This window comes from Mixophyes fleayi, chromosome 9, assembly GCF_038048845.1.
Source record: "Mixophyes fleayi isolate aMixFle1 chromosome 9, aMixFle1.hap1, whole genome shotgun sequence".
Classification (NCBI taxonomy): Eukaryota; Metazoa; Chordata; class Amphibia; order Anura; family Limnodynastidae; genus Mixophyes; species Mixophyes fleayi.
In genome coordinates this window covers 23,772,604-23,794,195 of record NC_134410.1, presented here as the reverse complement: position 1 = coordinate 23,794,195, position 21,592 = coordinate 23,772,604, and the positions used below count along the sequence as shown (strand labels likewise).

The window sequence follows — 21,592 nt, the reverse complement described above, 5'->3', positions numbered from 1 at the left end:
CCTTCTACAATTCCATCATCCTCTGTACCTCTTGGCCTGCTTCTCTAGCCCTGTTTTCATCTGTTTTTTAAGCTTCGGCCTACTTCTCGCTGATTTCTATCACCCCTTTCACTATATGTCCCAGAAATAATCTGATTTGCTTTACCCTGTTACCTGTGTTTGTATATATTTTTTTCTTTCTGTATCATGTTGTGCCTTGGTTCTCTGTTTTCTATATATGTAATGTACGGCGCTGCGGACCCTTTGTGGTGCCTTATAAGTCAAAGATAAAAATAATAATAATAATAATTGTGTGCATGTCTTTCTGAGGCATTGGACCCACTACATTATCAGCAGTCACACAGTACGGAGGTCATTACAAATTCAGCTGAACGTGGACACTGCACCATTCTCCTTTGAGCGTATCACTCAGGGTAGATGCCAGAGGAGCCAGCAGCTCCAGGGTCAGGTCAGTCAATGGCCTACATTGGGAAATGTCAAAGGTCATTAGCTAACCTGCAAGTGATAGGGAACACATGTGCGGCCAGGTGAAGCCTGGTAGACAGGTAAAACAGAGCACTTGTTCTTATTAACTTTTATCTAGGGAAGGTGGCAGATGTCACACTAACAGGGAGAAAGGCATGAGTTTGGAACCTGTCAATCAGGTTAGACCTGGGGAGGAGCTTGGAGTTTAAAAGACTTGTGTTAACTGTGGGTGTAGTAATCGATGCTGGATAGGCTGGCCAATCTAATAGAGAGTTGAAATGTGTTAGATTAGTGCTAGATATTGCAGAGGGAGAATTTTTGTGTAATATTATTGTCATCATAACAAATAAACAGAAGGATATATGCATATGTATATACAGTCGAGTCCATAAATATTGGGACATCAACACAATTCTCATATTTTGGGCTCTATACACCACCACAATGAATTTGGAATGAAACAAGCAAGATGTGCTTTAACTGCAGACTTTCAGCTTTAATTTGAGGGTATTTACATCCAAATCAGGTGAGCGGTGTAGGAATTACAACGGTTTATATATGTGCCTCCCACTTTTTAAGGGACCAAAAGTAATGGGACAAAGTAAACAATCCTACATCAAACTTTCACTTTTTAATACTTTGTTGCAAATTGTTTGCAGTCAATTACAGCCTGAAGTCTGGAACGCATAGACATCACCAGACGCTGGGTTTCATCCCTGGTGATGCTCTGCCAGGCCTCTACTGCAAATTTCTTCAGTTCCTGCTTGTTCTTGGGGCATTTTCCCTTCAGTTTTGTCTTCATCAAGTGAAATGCATGCTCAATCGGATTCAGATCAGGTGATTGACTTGGCCATTGCATAACATTCCACTTGTTAGCCTTAAAAAACTCTTTGGTTGCTTTTGCAGTGTGCTTCGGGTCATTGTCCATCTGCACTGTGAAGCGCCGTCCAATGAGTTCTGAAGCATTTGACTGAATAGGAGCAGATAATATTGCCCAAAACACTTCAGAATTCATCCTGCTGCTTTTGTCAGCAGTCACATCATCAATAAATACAAGGGAACCAGTTCCATTGGCAGCCATACATGCCCACGCATGACACTACCACCACGGTGCTTCACTGCTGAGGTGGTATGTTTTGGATCATGACCAGTTCCTTTCCTTCTCCATACTCTTCTTTTCCCATCACTCTGGTACAAGTTGATCTTTGTCTCATCTGTCAATAGGATGTTGTTCCAGAACTCTAATGGCTTTTTTAGATGATGTTTGCCAAACTTTATTCTGGTCTTCCTGTTTTTGTGGCTCACAAATGGTTTACATCTTGTGGTGAACCATCTATATTCACTCTTGTGAAGTCTTCTCTTGATTGTTGACTTTGACATATATACACCTACCTCCTGGAGAGTGTTCTTGATTTGGCCAACTGTTGTGAAGGGGTTTTTCTTCACCAGGCAAAAAATTCTTCTGTCATCCACCACAGTGGTTTTTCGTGGTCTTACAGGTCTTTTTGTGTTGCTGAGCTCTCCGGTGCGTTTTTTGGACATTTGGACTGGATTAACACTTCATACATCCCTGATCTCTTGATAAAGTTGTTGACGAAACGCGTTGAGGGGATACCGCTGTTTTCTGTGTTGTTTTCACTTTGGATTGCCATATTTATCCTGGCCAGGTGGACTTGTGGGATCCATAGCTGTTCTTCGGAAACTCACAGATAAGCTTTACTATGTCTTTTATTATGTACGGGCATATTTTTTACCCTTGTTATTACATTTTTACTATGTTAAACAACTGTGGATGAGTTTCTTATAGTCCCTATCTTTTGTGCTATTTTTTGTGCTATTCTCTGTGACATTATTACAGCTCTATCCAAATTTACTGCACCATAATAGTTCTCTTTTGAGCTTTCAGTTCATGTCAGAGATTTAAAGGACATCACATGAGAGGATCTATATCATACAGAAGATTGGAAACTCAAAACAGATAAGCTGCTTTTTATTTGACTTCTGGTACGAGGCTATTGCACTTGCATTTTCACTTGGAGATTTGCCTGTCTCTCATATAATACACTATGTGTGGCGCTTCTACTCTTTTGTTTTTTAGAAATACCTAGGCACTTGCAAATAAGTGCTATATGACAAGGAGCTGCCTGCTTTAAACAAAATTGTATGTCTAATTTTAATCATTCATTTTTGATGGTGTATATACATTTGGTCTGATTTGCTAAAATTATCGTGGTATTTTAGCTTTTTCACTAAAGCGCCTTTTGCTTATTTCTTCTTGTATATATATATATATATATATATATATATATATATATATTTATATATATATATATATATATATATATATATATATATATATATATTGTTAACTACGTGTGTGTCTGGCTCTTCAATCATAAAGTAATGTGTGCATTCCTTCCCCCTCCCTTTATCATTTCTCCCATATTGGTTTCAAAGTAAATTCTATAGAGCTGCTTTTATTTTTCTGCCCTGATTATTGTGTAAAACTAAGCTTACTTTGTACCTTACAAGGAATTTTAATCAACCATATATTAATGATTGGCACAGCATTTACAATACCTTATGCAATACAGCTGTAACTCTGCACCAGTCTCAAACACACCCACCCTTTTCGCAATGTCACATGCTATTTGGACTGTTGTTCAGTGTCAGAGCTTTTTCTAATCACAAACACAGAAGAACATAGGTCAGAGACGCTGCTGTCTTTAATCTGCATTCAGAATGGCACTGAATATAGCAGTGACACTTCTCCTGGCTACCGGTGTCACTATCCTGATTTACCTCATTAAATGGTGGAATACAGTAAAGAATAAAAATTTCCCACCAGGGCCAACACCTCTGCCCCTGCTGGGGAATATCCTGCAGATTAGTACCACAGAAATGCCACAATCTCTGGTTAAGGTAAGCGGGAACATTTGTATCTTCATTATTGTACTACTACAGATTGCTGCAGTGCTGAATGCAGCTGTCTCTCATAATATGCAAAAATGTATTTTGTTTTTAAGTATATGCAGTGAGATTGTTATGAAATTGCAGACAGATAAATAGACCAATAAGGAGCTCTTCAGTGCATTTATGAAAATGAGACAAATTCTAACATATGCGGTTTATCTAAAACAAACATAGTTCATAGATAGAAAGATAGATAAATAGATAGATAGATAGATAGATAGATAGATAGATAGATAGATAGATAGATAAATAGATAGATAGACAATACTGCTGCACATTTATATAGTAAAAAATCGTAGAATTTTATGAATTAAAATTGTAATGTTTACACTTCATAATTGTATGTGCTTATGCTTTTCAATTATACCAAGTGTAAGCATTTATCCCAAGCTACTACAGCTATAATGTAATGTATATATCTCTTAAAGCTGAGTAAGAAGTATGGACCTGTGTATACCGTCTACCTGGCCAATAAACGCGCAGTCATGCTAATTGGCTATGATGCAGTGAAGGAGGCGCTGATTGACCACAGTGATGTCTTTAGTGACAGAGGGGAAATGGATGTGGTAGACCTGTTCTTTAAGGATTATGGTAAGATGCTTAAAAATATATTAATAATACTTAAAGTGGCTCTACCAGTTATGTGGCTGAACACTTAAAAATGTTAAAAATGGCTTCCAAGAGGGGTTGTGAATGGGAGGACCAATCAGAAGCTGCAACACCTGTTACTGAGGATTCTGATTGAGCAAAAATGGCTGCACAGAGCAGCCTCAAAGTTTCTTGGAGTGGAAGGAACAGGTAATTCATAGGTAATAATGCAGTTCTAAGTTATGTTTTATTTATATAATTTAATACAGTTTCATGAAATGTGTTGAAACAAGGTAATCTATTTAAATAATTCAAAATCTAATCATGGTAATCATTATGTAATAATATTGTCTGTCATATAAAGACTACTGTTCCAAGTTCAATATTACATTTCTCTCAAATTTATCGACTTTCCCTTATTTCTACCCCAGACCACATTTCAATTGATATTGTTATATGCAACATGCTTCTAAACCTAGACCACTTACAGTAAGCTGATATAACAAGAAATTGGAAAATAGATGTGACAAAATTTCAGAAATTCATCACTGGTGATTTCATAAGCGCATTGTTAGCAGTCTTTTATTTATAGCTTTAAAGTCCAGTAAAAAAAAAGCACGAAACAATTAATTGTTGGGTGTAAATTATGCTTAAAAAAAGCCGCCCATAAAAATATTGATGAGTTGTAAACATGTCAAGATGCATCCAGCTCTGCACCTGTGGTATACGTGCCAGGTTTACGTCAGGAATACATACACCGACATAAGTACAACCAGGTCATAAACACAAGAAACATTTATTAATTTTTGTCTTGATAGCGAAAAACTCATTAGGTATTAGGCTTGATACAATACAGTGGATATGATAGTCCTTCTTGCATACAAATGAAAATAAAATACAAATTAATTTTAAAAATACATCCACAAAATCTTATAATATACACACAATCAGCGCAGAAAGCGCATTGATTCAGAGGTGAATTAAAAAACGGCCAATCGTAAATGCCTAGCCAATGCCTCCATTTCCATTTACATTCAGGGTAGTAGAATGAACTATTTTTGATTAGTTTATGATATGAAACTAACCTTAGTAAAAACTATATGTGGAAGTTAATGAACACAATGTTTGGATTTTTAGGGGTCATAATGAGCAATGGAGAAAGATGGAAAACAATGCGTCGATTCTCTCTCATGACTATGAGAAATTTTGGAATGGGGAAGCGGAGCATTGAAGAGCGGATCCAGGAGGAGGCCCAGTGTCTTGCGGAGAGATTTATGAAGGACAAAGGTGGGTGGAGAATGAAAAATAAGACAAAAGTATTCATAAAGGTGAATGAAAAGTTAATATCATAGAACTTAAAAAAAAATCCGTGTCAGACATTTAAAAAAATAAATCTTTAGCAACAGGTTTAAACCTGTGTAAGACAATTTTTTAAATGTTACCTTTACCTGCAATCAAGATTGCATCTATTAAAAGTGTCAAAGTCTGGCAATTACATTATTATTATCTTATTATTATGCCCTGATATTTTGTTAATTTGTGACATATCTAAAAAATGTTATTATTCCAGTAAGTCTTCCTATGGTACACTCTCACGTGAATCGTATCATTATTGTTTATAACCACAAAATTTACTAGAAGATGCTGTAAAAGAGGCCAAAATTCTCAGCATTGCATTTGTGAACCAAATTGTATACTTCTGGTATATATTAGCTTAATTATGTAAAGTGTCTATGTATTGTTTTGCACACAACTGGTATTTGTTTTAAACCTTAGATTTAATGAATAATGATCAATTATTATTATTTTTTTTATCATCCTTGGTACATGTGTTTGACATCTACATCTACAGGTAAACTTATACTATTTCATTTAATATTTGCGCCCAGGAACCACATTCCTTGTAACTTTTAGAGGGTAGTGATCGCTCTCCAGAACCTATTTGGTTCCTTTAGTGGCACCATTACAATTGCTCAGGAAGAGCGTTTAACCCTCACTCCCCAAACTGCCCAATTTTTAACCTATGGTAACCCTATCTGATCCTTTATTCTTTGTAAGGATATCCTTATGTCTATCCCAAGCATGTTTATATTGCTCTACTGTAGTAGCCTCAACCGCCTCAGATGGGAGACTATTCCACTTCCACTACCGTTTCTGTGAAGTAGTTGTTCCTCAAATTTCCTCTGAACCTACTTCCCTCCGGTGTCAGTGCACGTCCTCATGTTTTAATATTTCTCTTTCTTTGAAGAATGATTCCCTTCCTGAATCTTGTTAAAATCCTTCATATATCTGAACATTTCTAACATGTCCCCAATTCCCTTCTTTGTCCATACTATGCATATTCAGATCTTTTAGTCTTTCCGGGTAAGTTTTGTGCTGTAAGCCATGCATCAGTTTCATTGCCCTTCTTTCTACAGTCTCTAATATATTTATATCCTTCTGGAGATATGGCCTCAAAAATTGAACACAGTTTTCAAGATGAGGCTGTGCCAATAACCTATACAGTGGCATTATTACTTTTATCTTTGTGCTACTGATTCCTCTCCCTATGCAATCAAGCATCTATATTGCCTTTCTCATTGCTTTGTTACATTGCTTACCTGCCTTTAAGTCACCTGAAATAGTGACTCCTAGATCCCTTTCCTCCTCAGTAGTTTGCATTATAGTGCCATTAATACTATATTTAGCCTTTGGGTTCTTGAGACCCAAGTGCATGATTTTGCATTTTTATGGCATGACACTGTAGTTGCCACTCTCTTGACCATTCCTCTAGTCTACCTAGATCCTCAATCATTTGTTTTGCCCCTCTTGGTCTGTCTACCCTATTGCATATCTTTGTGTCATCTGCAAAAAAAGCATTTCCATTCAATACCATTTGCAGTGTCACCAATAAAGATATTTAAAGTAGTGGTCCAAGTACAGATCCTTGATGAACTCCACTGGTAACCTCTCTCTCCTGTGAATGCACTCCATTTACTATAACTCTGTTTCCTATCCTGCAACCTATCCTGAAACCAAGATCTTATCCATTCTACCATCTTAGAATCCAATCCCAATATAACTGTTTATTTAACAGTTTGCGATGTGGTACAGTGTCAAAAGCCTTACTAAAATCTAGATAAGCTACATCTACTCTGATTGGACCAAAGCAAATATTCCCAGATTCTCTTTTCCCAAGTCTGGAAGGTGTTATGCACGTTTTGTCGCTATCCAATAACGGAGTGTCGAATCTTAATTTGTGTTTCCAACGCACAAAGATTTATTATCCAAAAAGTAGCAGAATAATTCAAGTGAAATATAATAAGTACAGCCGTTACTTATCGCAGGCGCTCTGGATCCAGTGAACAGTCATTCAGGTCTGAAGTCTGTGGTCAAAGATGACTGCTCACTAGATGAAGAGTTTCTGCTTATACGCAGACAGAAATACAGCAAAACAATGCAGATGATGTGGCTTGCTTCTATTGGTCCAGGTTTCAGGAAGGTCCAGTATGTTGCAGATCATAGGCTAGTTCAAATCAAAATATCCAAAGGTGGGGGTCATCTCTCCAGGGGATGTGCTCCGGCTTTCCCACCAAGAATCCAGTCTCAACTAGTCTATTAGCATTTTATAGTCAGTATTACTTTAAACATTTATTCCCTAACATCGCTAACTAGAGTATGCAATGTGTGGTCTCTTCGGCAAAGGAACCGGACAACTGCTGATGAATAGGCGATTAAAATGATACCAGACAAGACACATTTCCTTTAACCTGTACCAAATGTTTTACTAACATGCATATAACTTATAATATTAAACATAAATACTACTATATTTTTACATAAATAACTGTGTTGTAACTACAATTAATGTGTACTAATTACAAATGTGTGTGTTTGTGCGAATGTGTTTATAAGTGTAAAAACTGTTATTGCCACGTGTTGCGGCTGGAAACGCCCTTCCACGACGTAGCGTGCTCTACGCATATTTTCAGACAAAGACAACCAAGTTTGCTCGATATTAATTGAAATGACTTTATCCAATTTGCTGACTTCGACAAAGGAGAGTCAGCTGCTGAAAGCTTATCTGTTAGTTGTCAAGCAGGTAAATGGGAAATCCCCCAAGTCATGTTGTGGTATATTACTACCATGGCGTAACACTAATCTAGGTGGGCCAGGAAAGCCTCCCCCAAGCTGGGGGATGGGTGATTGCTGTATTAACTCTATTGGAAGAGGTGGGTACACATATGGCATCCAACACTAAGCTCATTTGTACCCATTTTTTTAAACCCTACCAGTTAGATTTTAATACCAAAGGATTAATAGGTCTTTGCATTGTAAGATGCAAACCCACTGGGGTCAAGCAGATGAGCATCGGGCCATCAGGTGTGCCACTGCAGTCACAGCTGAACTCTCCCTAGAATCTGAGCTCAATTGTGCACTGTGGCATGTTCTGTTTGGTTCCTGTTTTATTTGTGTTCTCTGGAGTTTTGACCCACATGCCTCCTGATCTTGCTTGTTTTCTGCCTGTGCTCATCTTGGTATGGGATTATTCTCCTGGAGGAAGATTTGGTGCAGCATCTGCCTGACTGTTGCTGACTCTGACTTTACATTGACCTTGCCTTCTGTGTTTCTGAGCTTGGATCCTATTTTTACCTGTGGTTCCTTAGATCTAGTACCCTGTATCCCTTGCCAATATATACCAGTGATTCATGCAAGTACTAGGGGCAACTGAGTATCAATAAGCACAACTCGCTTTAACTAACGGAGACATTGTAGGTGAAAAAACTGGTCTCCGGTTTCTATTAACCTGAAGTTGGCCAAGATTAGACAATAAAGCATCACATAGGCAGCTTTGTATTTGAAATGCATACCTGCCTGTTCCCAAAAGGAAAAAGAAATATGACCAGTGGCAAATAAAAATCTGATCAAAAATATACAGTGGTGTTTAAAAATAAAATAACATTGATCATTCCTTTAAAAGTATTTGAAGTGTATTTGAAATGTATACTGCCTGTCCCCAGTAGAAATAAGAAAGATGACCAGGGGGTTGATTTGCAAAAAAATAAATAAATCTGATCCATAATATACATTGGTGTTGGCCATTCCTTTAACATGGTCCAATACAGTCTAGGATTGCATTGGGTCACTTTAAATTGTTTCTTTTTTTGATTAATTTTAACTTTACTATCTTCATTTCATTTTTACGCATTTGTCATTAGTCATTCAGATAGTGTTTTAGAAAAGTGTATATTTATTGTTGGTGTACTGTATATATCTTCTTCTGGATATTGTTTTATTGCATCTAACAGTTTTTATCCAACAGGAAACTATAATAAATTGGACTTCACTTTTACTATAAGATTCAAAGCCCCTAAGAAAGACAGTTCTACTCAGTAAAACACATTAGGGAGATTTGTGGACACTGACACAATGTCTTAAATTTTAATGCTTCAATATAAAACAGCCATTATGGCTCATTTACTAAAATGCATTTAGGTGCAAATTTTGCACTAAACTACAATAACCAAACACTTTTATTCATTATTTATCACCCACTAGATAGATAAAAGTTAACTAATTATGGTTGATTGGGCTCAGCAGAAATTTTGTACATAAATCCAGTGTTAGTAATTAAGTTTTATTTATTAAGCCATTACTAGTTGGCCATAGAGCTTATAATCGGTGGTTGTCCAGCAGGCTTTTTAACATGTATTTCTTTCTGCCATTTATAATGTTGCTATTATTTTGTACAGTAAAAACTAACTGGTCTTACTTACTTAATAACAGGCACACCATTTAATCCAGCCTATCTACTGCGTCTGGCTGTTTCCAATGTTATTTGCTCTGTTGTATTTGGCGAGAGATTTGACTATGAGGATGAGAAATTCATGAGCCTTTTGTCGAATATTAACGATTTTAGCCAGCTGGGGAGCTCTGCCTGGGGTCAGGTCAGTATTAAGAACATATTTGAATTTGATGAATTCAGTGTGCTTGACATAAACATTCTTCATTTGAAGTTCTATCATTCCGATCATTTCATCTAAATTCTACATCAAAGACAAAGTTATAATCTAAGGTTCTAATATAAACAAATAACACTTATGCCTAGAAACTTTAGTTGTATAATTTAAGAATGGTGATTCTTCCCTTTGTGCTTATTTGATTAGGGTAAGCCATAATTAAGGCATCACATCCTAGAGGATTGAAAATTGGAATTATTGGTTGCAAATATGAAGCCAAAGTGACATTGTCTGACTACTTAAGTGCAGTTATAAACCAACATGAATTCCACTCACTTCTGAATTCTCAGTACAAAGAGAGTAGGAAAACAGTAGGAATGGATCTAATGATGCGTGTGGTGTTGACTACGGGTGCAGTTTTACTAGACCAGACACTGCAGGATGCATGCAATACATATGTGGAATATCAAATCTCAAAAGAACAGAAAAAAAGAATATTAAGCAATTAATGTTACCTGACAATAATATAGACATTTATGATTATAAATTAAAATTTATTTTTTTTTGTAAGAATTTTTTTGTTTATAATTTTTTTTCCTTGGAAAAACATTAGGCAGTCCTTAATGTGTACTGTTTTTAACAGATATTTTTGCAGTTGCTTCTGATTGCAGACACATGTATAGCATGCATACAATACTGACATCACCTGGACTCAGGACTTAGACTAGCCGTATTACTGGTGCAAGAGATACAGTAGAAAAACAAGTGACCTTGAAATGACCAGTGCTTAATTCAGACGTGGCCAGGCGCTGGCTGGCAGGTATCAGCCCGGGGGGCGCACAGGCGGCCGCATCGCGTGTCACGGTAATATTGAGCAAATTTTTCAACCGGGGGGGGGTGGCGCCCAGCCCGAACAGTCGTTAGACTGAGCGGCCCGGGGGCCCGCTGCCACCCTGCCCCCCGGTCCAGCCCGCCCCTGGACGTGGCTGCATGCGCTCTAGCTTGGCACACCCTTACTGTAAATTGACTACGACCAAATGCTCCTTCCCCGCCCCGAACATTCTCCGAAATCAAAGGCGGTAGTAAGTGTCTGTTGCTTCTGCACAGGCAGCGGACAGGGCTGCGACCATGGCTGTAGGTTCCAGTTCTGAGCATGCACAGATTTATGTTGCTTACGATACACTCAAAATTGTCAGAAAAGTGCCTTAATGATTCAGGCCCTAAATGTATTAAAAGTATATCTTGATTAAAAAGTCTCCAGTTATAGTGGTCTGGAAGCACTATTTAACTAGGATGTTGGGTTTAAGTAAAATCATTCATAAAATAAAGGTAAGTATGGGAGCAAAACTAGCTACCATTAATATCCTAGGAACCTGTTAATGTATTCCTCATATGGCTGTGAGGACAATGATTTACATTTTTTAAAAAATATCCTGTTTCATGGTTGCATTTAATTTAAGAGTAACCATGGCATGGTATATATTGAAATATAAGGTGACCATATTAACAATAAAATATATATGTATATTTTATATTCTGAATTTAACTTTTTTAGCTTCTAAATTTTTTCCCAACCGTGATGAGCTATGTCCCTGGCCCTCACCAGAAACTATTCACAAGTTTCCAACACCTGAAAGACTTTGTGAGGGACAAAGTGAGGTCTCACCAAAATACTCTGGATAAGAACTGCCTACGGGACTTCATAGACTGTTTCCTTATGAGAATGGAAGAGGTGAGTTAATGGAAAGTCTTGGGACAAAAAGTGGACCAAATATAAAAATACACCCTTCTACTAAGAGTGGAGGGGCTTTAAATATTGTTTGCCTGTTAACAAAAACGTTAAAACATCTTCCAGGAAAAAAAGAATCCAAATACTGAATTTCATGAAGATAACTTAGAGGGGGCGGTAATTGACCTATTTTTTGCTGGGACAGAGACTACAAGTATAACACTGAGATATGGCTTCCTGATTCTGCTCAAATTTCCTGAAATACAAGGTAACATTTACCCCCAAATTAAACTCCTCGTACCCAGAACACTATTTTGTCATATGAGAGTTTCTCTAGAAATGTCCACTGATAGTACGCAATAAAAAGGCGAACTAACCTATTAGATAGAATAATGTAGATATATAGCAGTGGTCGAACTAGGCCGGTATACAGACATATACAATACTGTCAATTCTCATATTGCCTTCATTGTAAAACTATGAATTTCCATTCACTTACACTTTATATAATGGCACTTCTACATTTGCATACCACCAGTTTTAAATTTACACTTTGGCCAATGATATAAAGGAAGAAAGACAAATAATGCTGTAGGAGAAGACAACAATATGTCAATTTCTCTTCTATCTCTCTGCGGTGTACAGATATGAATAAATATGAAGTTGCATTTCATGCTTTGTATGGTTTCCTGAATTACATGGCTTTCAGAGTTCTTGGTTCCCAGACTTCCAAAGAAACATGAAGAATGTGCTTTTAATTTTGTTTGACAATTTTTCTGAGAACTAAAGCTTCTGGATGGCACCCATGTGCCTAAAACCAAAATAGTAAATACAGCTCTCTGTAAGCTACTGACAGTATTAATTTGGAACATTTGTTCTTTAATTATGAGCAGTATAAATAAAATAACAATATTAAATGGAAATAAATAGCTTTTTTCTTCCTGTGCCTTTAATGTTAATATAAATTTCAGAGAAGATCCACAAGGAAATTGACAATGTAATAGGGAGAGATCGCTGTCCATCAGTGGAGGACAGGAGTAAGATGCCATACACAGATGCTGTTATCCATGAGATCCAGAGATTTGCCGATATTGTCCCTACAGGACTGCTCCATGGGGCCAGCAAAGACACAACCTTCAGGGGATATCATATTCCCAAGGTATTCTTGTCCAGGATAGACAGTGTTAAGAGATAGTTGGAAAACAAGATCATATATACAGTATATAGATCATTGTATAGAGAATATATCTTTACCAAATATAACCTCTTTCTCACCCTTGCACCATTTAAACCCTGTTATGTTCACATTTTTCCTAGGCTGTGTCCATGCTTAAGGTTAAAAGTAATTGAATGTGATTTCAGGGAACCTGGGTGTTTCCAGTCCTGACCTCCGTCCTGAAAGACCCCAAACAATTCAAGAACCCAGAAAAGTTTGATCCTGGACACTTTCTTGACGAGGATGGTGGCTTTAGGAAGCATGAGGCATTCATGCCATTTTCTGCAGGTACCAGCATTTTACATTTAATAATAAGTCCATTATTATTCAAAGCTAAATAGTGATAATTGTGTTTATTATGACTATTCTGGAACTGAAGTTCAATGACAGTCTACATATGCCAAGAATGTTGCAATAAATTAGTAATAATAATGACGATAATAGTAAAAAAAGAAAAGAAAAATCAATCAGAACGCCAAGCTTGATGTTTTGGGTCTGGAAGTGGTAACATATGACAACCAACATGCTGTGGGAACATTATGGGGTTGCCATGATGTTATTTGCAGAACAGAGCAGAAAAGCATGTAAGTATGATGAAATATGATCAATACACATCAACTTTATCCCGATATTAAGTTGAGTTGATTTATTAAAGATTCACATTAAAACAAACAGTGGAGCATTAATACAGCGTTTTGATCAATTTATAAAGGAGGTGTAAGTATGGGATGTAGGGAGGTGGTGATAACTGTGACTGTTATAGAAATGCAATTGCACATGTACCAAATGTAAAATCCAGGAATCTTGTTCCAGAATGCCATTTTTGACTCAGAACATGTATGAATATTGTAGGCAGGTACATAGGTGTGCTTACAAGCAGTGTTGGAGCTATTAAATGCTGTTCTGTGTAAATTACCTCTTTATGTTTTATCTTTTTGTCCTTGCTGAATAAAGTTAAGGTATCCCTATGTTTTGCTGATCATTTGTTTAAAAGGCTAAAGCTTATTAGAACTGTCCACTGTTTTATTATTTTCTATGGTTGTCTATTGTCTCTACCTTAGAATAGCATAGATATTTGTAAAGAAAAGCATACGCTCATGTTTTACTAAACATTATTAAAAAAGAAATGGCTTTGTTATAAAATGAATTTAGATATAGTTTTAAGTAGCTTCAGGTAATCACCAATTAAATTATCTGAAGCTTTGCTTTCATTCTATCTCCTCAGGGAAACGCATGTGTATGGGGGAGGGTCTGGCTCGCATGGAGCTCTTCCTCTTCCTCACCACTATTCTGCAAAAGTTTACATTGAAGCACACAGTGGACAACGATGACATAGAGATCACACCAGAACCAAAGACCAATTGCTCTCGACCTCGGAACTATGAGATGTTTGTTGTCCCTCGCTAAGGAAGTACTCATCTTATTACAGCCTTGATACAAAGAGTATAAACATCAGACCAGAACCTAATAGTAATTCTTCCAGTCCTCATACTTATGATATGTTTGCTAACCTTTACTGATGAAGTACCTAACACTTTGGTTGCAAATTATATTTCCTTTTCCAAATTAATAGAAACAGAGAATTTTACAGCAGATAAGAACCACTTGGCCCATCTAGTCTGCCCATTGTTTTATTAACCTATGGTAACATTAAACCTTATTTGATCCCTTATTCTTTATAAGGATATTATTATGTCTATCCCAAGCATGTTTAAACTGCTCTACTGTGTTAGCCTCTACCACATCTGATGGGAGGTTATTCCACTTATCCGCTACCCTTTCTGTGAACTAGTTTTTTCCTCAAATTTCCTCTGAACCTACTTACCTCCAGTTTCAGTGCATCTCCTCGTGTTCTAGTACTTCTCTTCCTTTGAAGAATGTTTCCATCATGGACCTTGTTCAAACCTTTGATATATTTGAAAGTTTCTATCATATCCCCCCTTTCCCTTCTCTGCTCCAAACTATACATATTAAGTTCTTTTAGTCTTTCCGGGTAAGTTTTGTGCTGTAATCCATGCACAATTTTAGCTGCCCTTCTTTGTATAGTTTCTAATTTTATATCCTTCTGGAGATATGGCCTCCAGAATTAAGGAGGCCGTACCGATGACCTATACAGTGGCATTATTACTTCTTTCTTTGTGCTACTGATTCCTCTCCCTATGCAACCAAGCATCTGACTTGCTTTCCTCATTACTTTGTTGCATTGCTTACCTGCCTTTAAGTCACCTGAAATAGTGACTCCTAGATCCCTTTCCTCCTTTGCATTATAGTGCCATTAATACTATATTTAGCCTTTGGGTTCTTGAGACCCAGGTGCATGATTTTGCATTTTTTGGCATTAAACTGCAGTTGCCACTCTCTTGGTCATTCCTATAGTCTACCTAGATCATCAATCATTTGTTTTACTCCTCCTGGTGTGTCTACCCTCTTGCATATCATTGTGTCATCTGCAAAAAGGCATACTTTCCCTTCAATATAATTTGCAATGTCTCCAATAAAGATATTAAAACGCACTGGTCCAAGTACAGATCCTTGCGGGTACTCCACTAGTAACTTTTCCCTCCTGTGAATGTACTCCATTTACTATAACTCTGTTTTCTATCCTGACCAAGATCTTATCCATTCCACCATTTTTGAATCCAATCCTAAGCTTTCAAATATATTTAACAGTCTACGATGTGAGACAGTGTCAAAAGCCTTACTATAATCTAGATAAGCTATATCTAAAGCCCCTCCTTGATCTAGTACTTTAGTCACCCAGTCAAAAAAGTCAATAAGATTTGTTTGACATGATCCCACCCCCCTGTAAATCCATACTGTTTGGGATCCTGTAAGTTACTGGATTTGAGATATTCTACAACTCTTTCTTTTAAGAGTGTTTTCATCAATTTACTACTGATGTAAGGGTTACTGGTCTGTAGTTGCTCGCCTCTTCCTTGCATCCACTTTTGTGTAGTGGGACTATATTCGCTCTTTTCCAGTCCTCTGGAATTACTCCTGTAGCTAGTGACTGATTGAATAATTATGTTAATGGTGTTACCAACACCCCTTTAAGCTCTTTTAGTATCCTTGGATATATCCCATCTGGCCCCATTGATTTATCTACTTTCAGTTTTGAGAGCTCTGTTAGGACCTTCTCCTCTGTAAATGTACTTGTATCTACCTAATGTTATGAGTATACTTGCAACTTAACTGTGATCCCTTCCCCGCTCTTTCTGTAGTGAACACTGAGAAAACTAATTATTAAGATGATCTACTATTACCTTGTCTCCCTCAGCAAGACTCTTACTCTCTGTCTTTACTCTTATTATTCCTACTTTTGTTTTTCTTCTTTCACTTATACATCGAAAAAAATTGTATGAGCACTTTTAACTTCAATTGAAAAAGTACCTTATGAATAAAAAAAGTATATTACAAAATTGAATTATTGCTTTGTTTTCTTTAGCATGTTACACTGACGGAATAAGAATATGATTTTGACCTTGCTACTTTAGTCAATATCTAACACCTCATTATCCATGACATCTCATAGCCATTTCTTCAATATCTAACAAATCATTACACATGACCTAGCTTCTCCATCAATATCTGTGAGGATACCGGGTTTATCTGGCCCAATTCTAACCACTTCACGCTGGCTGGCTACCCAGGGGTGCCTTACTATGTCAGGGAAGCCTACCCAGTACCTTCTAAGGTTCCTAAAGTCACTCAGGCAAATGCAGTCAGAATGTATAACAATACACTTATTGTAATAAAAATATCACTACAATATTATATACACACAGTAAATAAATTCCAGGCAGGTTTACCACGTTATATGTCCCTTACTCCATTAGCTTAAAAAGTTACAGTCACCTGGCTGTCCTGATTTGCATAATCCAAAACCCATGAATTTGTCTCAGCTGCAGTTGTAGTCCATTGGTAGCGAACAAAAACTCAACACCAGCTACCCTGCACCTTCCAGAAAAATCCTCAGAATCAATCTCCCTTCTCCCCTCGAGTGATTCCTTATATCCAGGCTCTAATTTCCACAGTGCTTTCCACTCCCAGGGCAAACCCATGGCTCACTCCCACTTAAACATTGGTGAGTCCTGAACTAGGGGTTTGGAGGGGGAGTGGAGATGAGCTCCCCTGCTGGGTTCCAGACAAATGTCTTCACTAGTCCTGTGGAGGGCAATGGACACTAATTGGCCTTCCCCACCTCCAGAGATAGGATAGCAGTCAACCTGTCCTGAAATTAACCCATTACACTACTTTGTGATGTCACAGGGTCCCCAGCTGTTTCATGATTCCTGTAGAGAAAGAAGGCGGGAGAAAGAATGTTGCTACAGCCACCTCACCTGTATCCTGGAACCTAATCCTTACCTATAACCCACCTGGCTTCACTTTAATAACAAAGAATAACAGCTTTACTGCAATATGAACAATATACAATAAACATTATGCATATTTACAACAAGCTACAATGTCCTCTTATCCACATGTAATTAGACACTGCAGTTGTACTTTGGTGAGTTGGTAAACAAGAACAGGGCTATATAAAGTATACTTGTTATACTTCACATTTTTTGAGAAACCAGGGACAGGCTGGTTATGGTGCTATCAAACTTGTTTTGTTACCATATCTAATAATTTGTTACTCATGACATCTCATGACCACTTTCGTCAATATCTATGTGTTTCCTGTGACATTTCCGATGTTCATATGTGGCACCTTCATAACACCTTCCTAAAACTACCGTCTTGTATCATTACCAACCATAGGCAGAGTAGTCCTGGTTGTAATAAATGAATGCATCACAACCAGAAGTCCATAAGAGCTGCTTATGGATTTCTGGTTGTTGTTTTTTTTTTTACCAGGCCCTAGTGCAAGTATCACACATGCTTGACAAATTTGTCAAGGTAACCTGCTGACACATGTAACATTGCTTATTCTGACACTTATTCATAGCTCCATAACTTAACCATTTGGATAAACATACAGATAATATATATATATATATATATATATATATATATATATATCATCATCATCATCGTCATCAACATTTATTTATATAGCGCCAGCAAATTCCGTAGCACTTTACAATTGGGAACAAACAGTAATAAGAAAATACTGGGTAATACATACAGACAGAGAGGTAAGAGAACCCTGCTCGCAAGCTTACAATCTACAGGGCAATGGGAGTTTGCAACACAAGGGCATGTGCTACATCATATTGCACACTGGACCAGATAGAATGCAATGGTAAAAGTATTGAGTGGTCTGTGTGTGTGTCAATTTTGGTCAGAGGGTTGTTGTCTTGTGTTAGCTGTGTAGAGGGTGGTAATAGGATAACCTAGGGAGATTAAGATAAAGTACAGCGTTAGATAGGCACAGTATACAACAGTGTCAGGCACAGTATAGATAGCAGGATAGACAGTACATAGATTGCAGGCAGTATGGATAACAGGATATAGAAAGTATATTGCTGGAGCTTGTATACAGTATATTGCAAGATAATGTATATAGTATTTTGCAGGATATAATGTAGATAGTATATTGCAGTATATGATGTAGATTGCATATTGCAGTAGATTGCAGGACAATGTATAAGTATATATATATATATATATATATATATATATATATATATAGTCTTGATAAAGGGCAGTGTGGAGCCCAAAACGTTGACTTATTTTCTACTGGAATAAAAACTTTAACAATCTGGAAAAGTCCTGTGAGTGCCTCCTAGTTATACTAATATATATATATATATATATATATATATATATATATATATATATATATATAAAATGGGGGCGTGATCAGGAGCGATTGCTCCTTTGCAGGCTGAGACCGTTATTCAACAGCATATGCTCTTACATCACTTCCACCACCATCCAAATCTCTGTGCTTACACAGTCTAAAATAAAATAATCAGTATAGACATTCCAGCTCACAGCATTCTGTCTGGGTATTTTGTTGCAGTTAGAGGATTACTCACTAAGCAGCACAAGAAACAGCGCAGAACACCTCTAGCGTAACACAGAGGGTAATGAGGTTGATTTCCATGAATGTGAACAAGTTGATGAGGATGATCATGTTTTTGTGGAAATGATTACTACCATTTAACACTATATAGAAGCGCATTGTTATACTTTTTTGTTAGTCCAAAGTTAATAGACGTAACAACTGGGACCATCTAGGCATCTGCTCCCTGTTACATCATTTGCATTCAAAGTAGAAAAATGATGCCTAGTAACAAGCAGTTTAGCAGCACAAACTGTCTTCACCAGCAACACCATCTTTATTCTCATCCTCATCATTCTTTTCACATTCTGCATCAAATTTGCAATTCTTAATAGGTTCCCACAATGTTATAATGACTTTTCAAGAACAAACCCTGTTAACTGGGGTTGTTATGCTGAAGCTAAATCTCTATTACATATGGAACATAAAAGAAGAATAAGCATTTTACAAATTCTAAATGACTGTGAAACAATTCTTTTAAAAAAATACAAGTATTACAGTGTCAGGCACTATCCCTGCTCCTTCCTGGCAGCTCAGGAAAGGACGTCTATCACACGCGGCTGGGCACGTCTCATCGCTTTGCAAGCTTGCCGAAACCTCACTACGGTACAAGCAAGCTGCTGATCAGTGGCAAAGAACCTTTCCACTGCTGCATGGAGGAGTTTGGCTATCCACCCGTAACTTGAAACACAGAGTACCCTCCATGAAATGACCCCCACTTGGTCCCTTCCACATTTCCCAGGTCATCAACCTTGTCTCTTACAGACTTCACTTGCCTTCATCTCTCAAGGTCTACAGCTCTTTTCGTATTTCTCTACTGAAACCTCTGGTCCTCAACTACTTCTTCAAAGAACTATCCATTCCACCTCCATGTACAGGGGCAAAGGGGCATCTGCCCCCCGGACTGGTCCATTAGTGGGCTAGTTTGGACTGGATCACTGGGCCACCAGTCAAGTCTCTAAAATTTGCCAGCCCTCCCCTGTTCATGAAGGATGGATACTGGAGACGAGTAGCCTCAGAATTTGAGATGCCCCCTGCCCCCCACACCAGCATGCCCCTGTAAATTGACTGTTCATTTCTTGCTATTGAAAGTGAAAACTATATTCCATTCTCATTTAATTTGGAACAAACTAAGTGTAAATTAAGTGTAATTCTTCCAAAATGATTTATAATTAGAAAGGTTTTATATTTAGAAACAGATAACACAATGTATGTTTTTTATGTTATTTATTAAACTGAATTGGAAAGATAAAGAATTCTCTAGCGTCTGCTTCTATTCAGTTTCTGGTAGGAATCTCACCAGAAGGGGATATTGGTGTGAATACCCAGTGTAGTTTTGTATGGTAAAATCTATTTCATCGAGCACCTTGGATAAAGATATTGTTTTGGGCATTTTCAAAGGAAATCATTTGGTACAGGCACATCTAAAATAACATTGGATTTTTTGAACATTATTTCACTATATTTATAATTAGAAAGGTTTTATATTTAGAAACAGATTACACTATGTATGTTTTTATATTTTGTATTACATGCAATATGATAGAATGATACTGAATAATGAAGATATCCTGGAACAGAACCAAGTGTATCTAAAGTCCATGTTAATAATATAAGTATTTTTGAACTTTTATATACATATATAATTTATTTTCTAGATATATTATTTGGATTACACTGTAGCGGTGGAGTTCCTTTATTTTTTTATTTTTTATTTATGAGATTGGAGTGTGCACACAAATTAGGAAGGTATCAGTTGTGGAGCGCTTACAGTGGATACATCCCATCTTATATTTACCATCAAGAACTACACTTCAAGCCATGAGATGAGAAGAGGAGGGACAAATTATTTTACTCCAGCACACTGGAGAATCTCTTTGGCTTTTTTCAACCTACTTAAACATTTTGAAATAGTAACAAATAAAGGGAGTTCAGACATTGCCAGCCTCACATCAAATCATACCACTTATTAAACTAGTGGAAAAACAGCTGGAGATGCTGAAGGAGTCTATGAAAACATGGGATTCTGCTAAGAATATTAGCCTTGAAGTTCACATTTCTTTTATACACCAGACCCAATGGTTTGCAGCATATTATGACATCCAGTCAGACTTAAAAGAAATGCTCTAATAACTTGCTGCCTTTACATTTTCTCAAACTGAAGCACTTAGATGATGGATGGTTTTGTTAATAATAACAAAGAAGTTAACATAAGAAACATTCCTTTTTAATATAGGATAGAAAAGAAGTGTGTGTACTCTGAAAGAATGTTCAGTACAGTCAACATCATTGTAAGTGAACATTGCCGAAGGCTTCTTTCCAAAAATGTTAAAAAACAGGTATTTGACAAAATGAAGTAAAACTTGGTTGATGAATACTGTTGCCTGACAATTTTAGAAATAATCTTGGTCCAAACTTGCCTTTGAACCTGGCCTCTCCTGCTCCCTGTCCTCCATCTGGACAAATAGGGAAATTCTACTCCTCAACCACTTCACCAGAATAGCATCTTTCCACAAGTCTCTGACTTAGCAAAACTCCTTAGACTTTCCAGGGGACAGTTCCATCAATACTTGCAGATCAGGAATTTCTATCACACAGTTAAAACGCAAATGCTGGAAAGATCGTCCACTGTATTTGATAATCTCTGTCTCTCCAGTCCCTACACGAAG

The 21,592-nt window shown here is 37.2% G+C and overlaps 1 protein-coding gene across 1 annotated transcript; it reads left to right on the top strand.

Moving 5' to 3' along the window:
* Nucleotides 1–3,125: 3,125 nt before the first annotated feature.
* LOC142102227 (cytochrome P450 2H2-like) lies at nucleotides 3,126–16,334 on the top strand. Its single transcript, XM_075186945.1, has 9 exons — nucleotides 3,126–3,387; nucleotides 3,867–4,029; nucleotides 5,164–5,313; nucleotides 9,793–9,953; nucleotides 11,521–11,697; nucleotides 11,821–11,962; nucleotides 12,666–12,853; nucleotides 13,057–13,198; nucleotides 14,136–16,334. Exons 1-9 carry the CDS (start codon nucleotides 3,208–3,210, stop codon nucleotides 14,315–14,317), a joined length of 1,485 nt encoding a protein of 494 aa, XP_075043046.1. The 5' UTR covers nucleotides 3,126–3,207; the 3' UTR covers nucleotides 14,318–16,334.
* Nucleotides 16,335–21,592: the final 5,258 nt, after the last annotated feature.

Coding starts and splice junctions, on each gene's coding strand:
- LOC142102227 (XM_075186945.1), top strand. CDS start 3,208: ATGGCACTGAATATAGCAGTGACACTTCTCCTGGCTACCGGTGTCACT. Junction 9,954..11,520: donor GGAGCTCTGCCTGGGGTCAG/GTCAGTATTAAG, acceptor TAACTTTTTTAG/CTTCTAAATTTTTTCCCAAC. Junction 11,963..12,665: donor CAAATTTCCTGAAATACAAG/GTAACATTTACC, acceptor TATAAATTTCAG/AGAAGATCCACAAGGAAATT.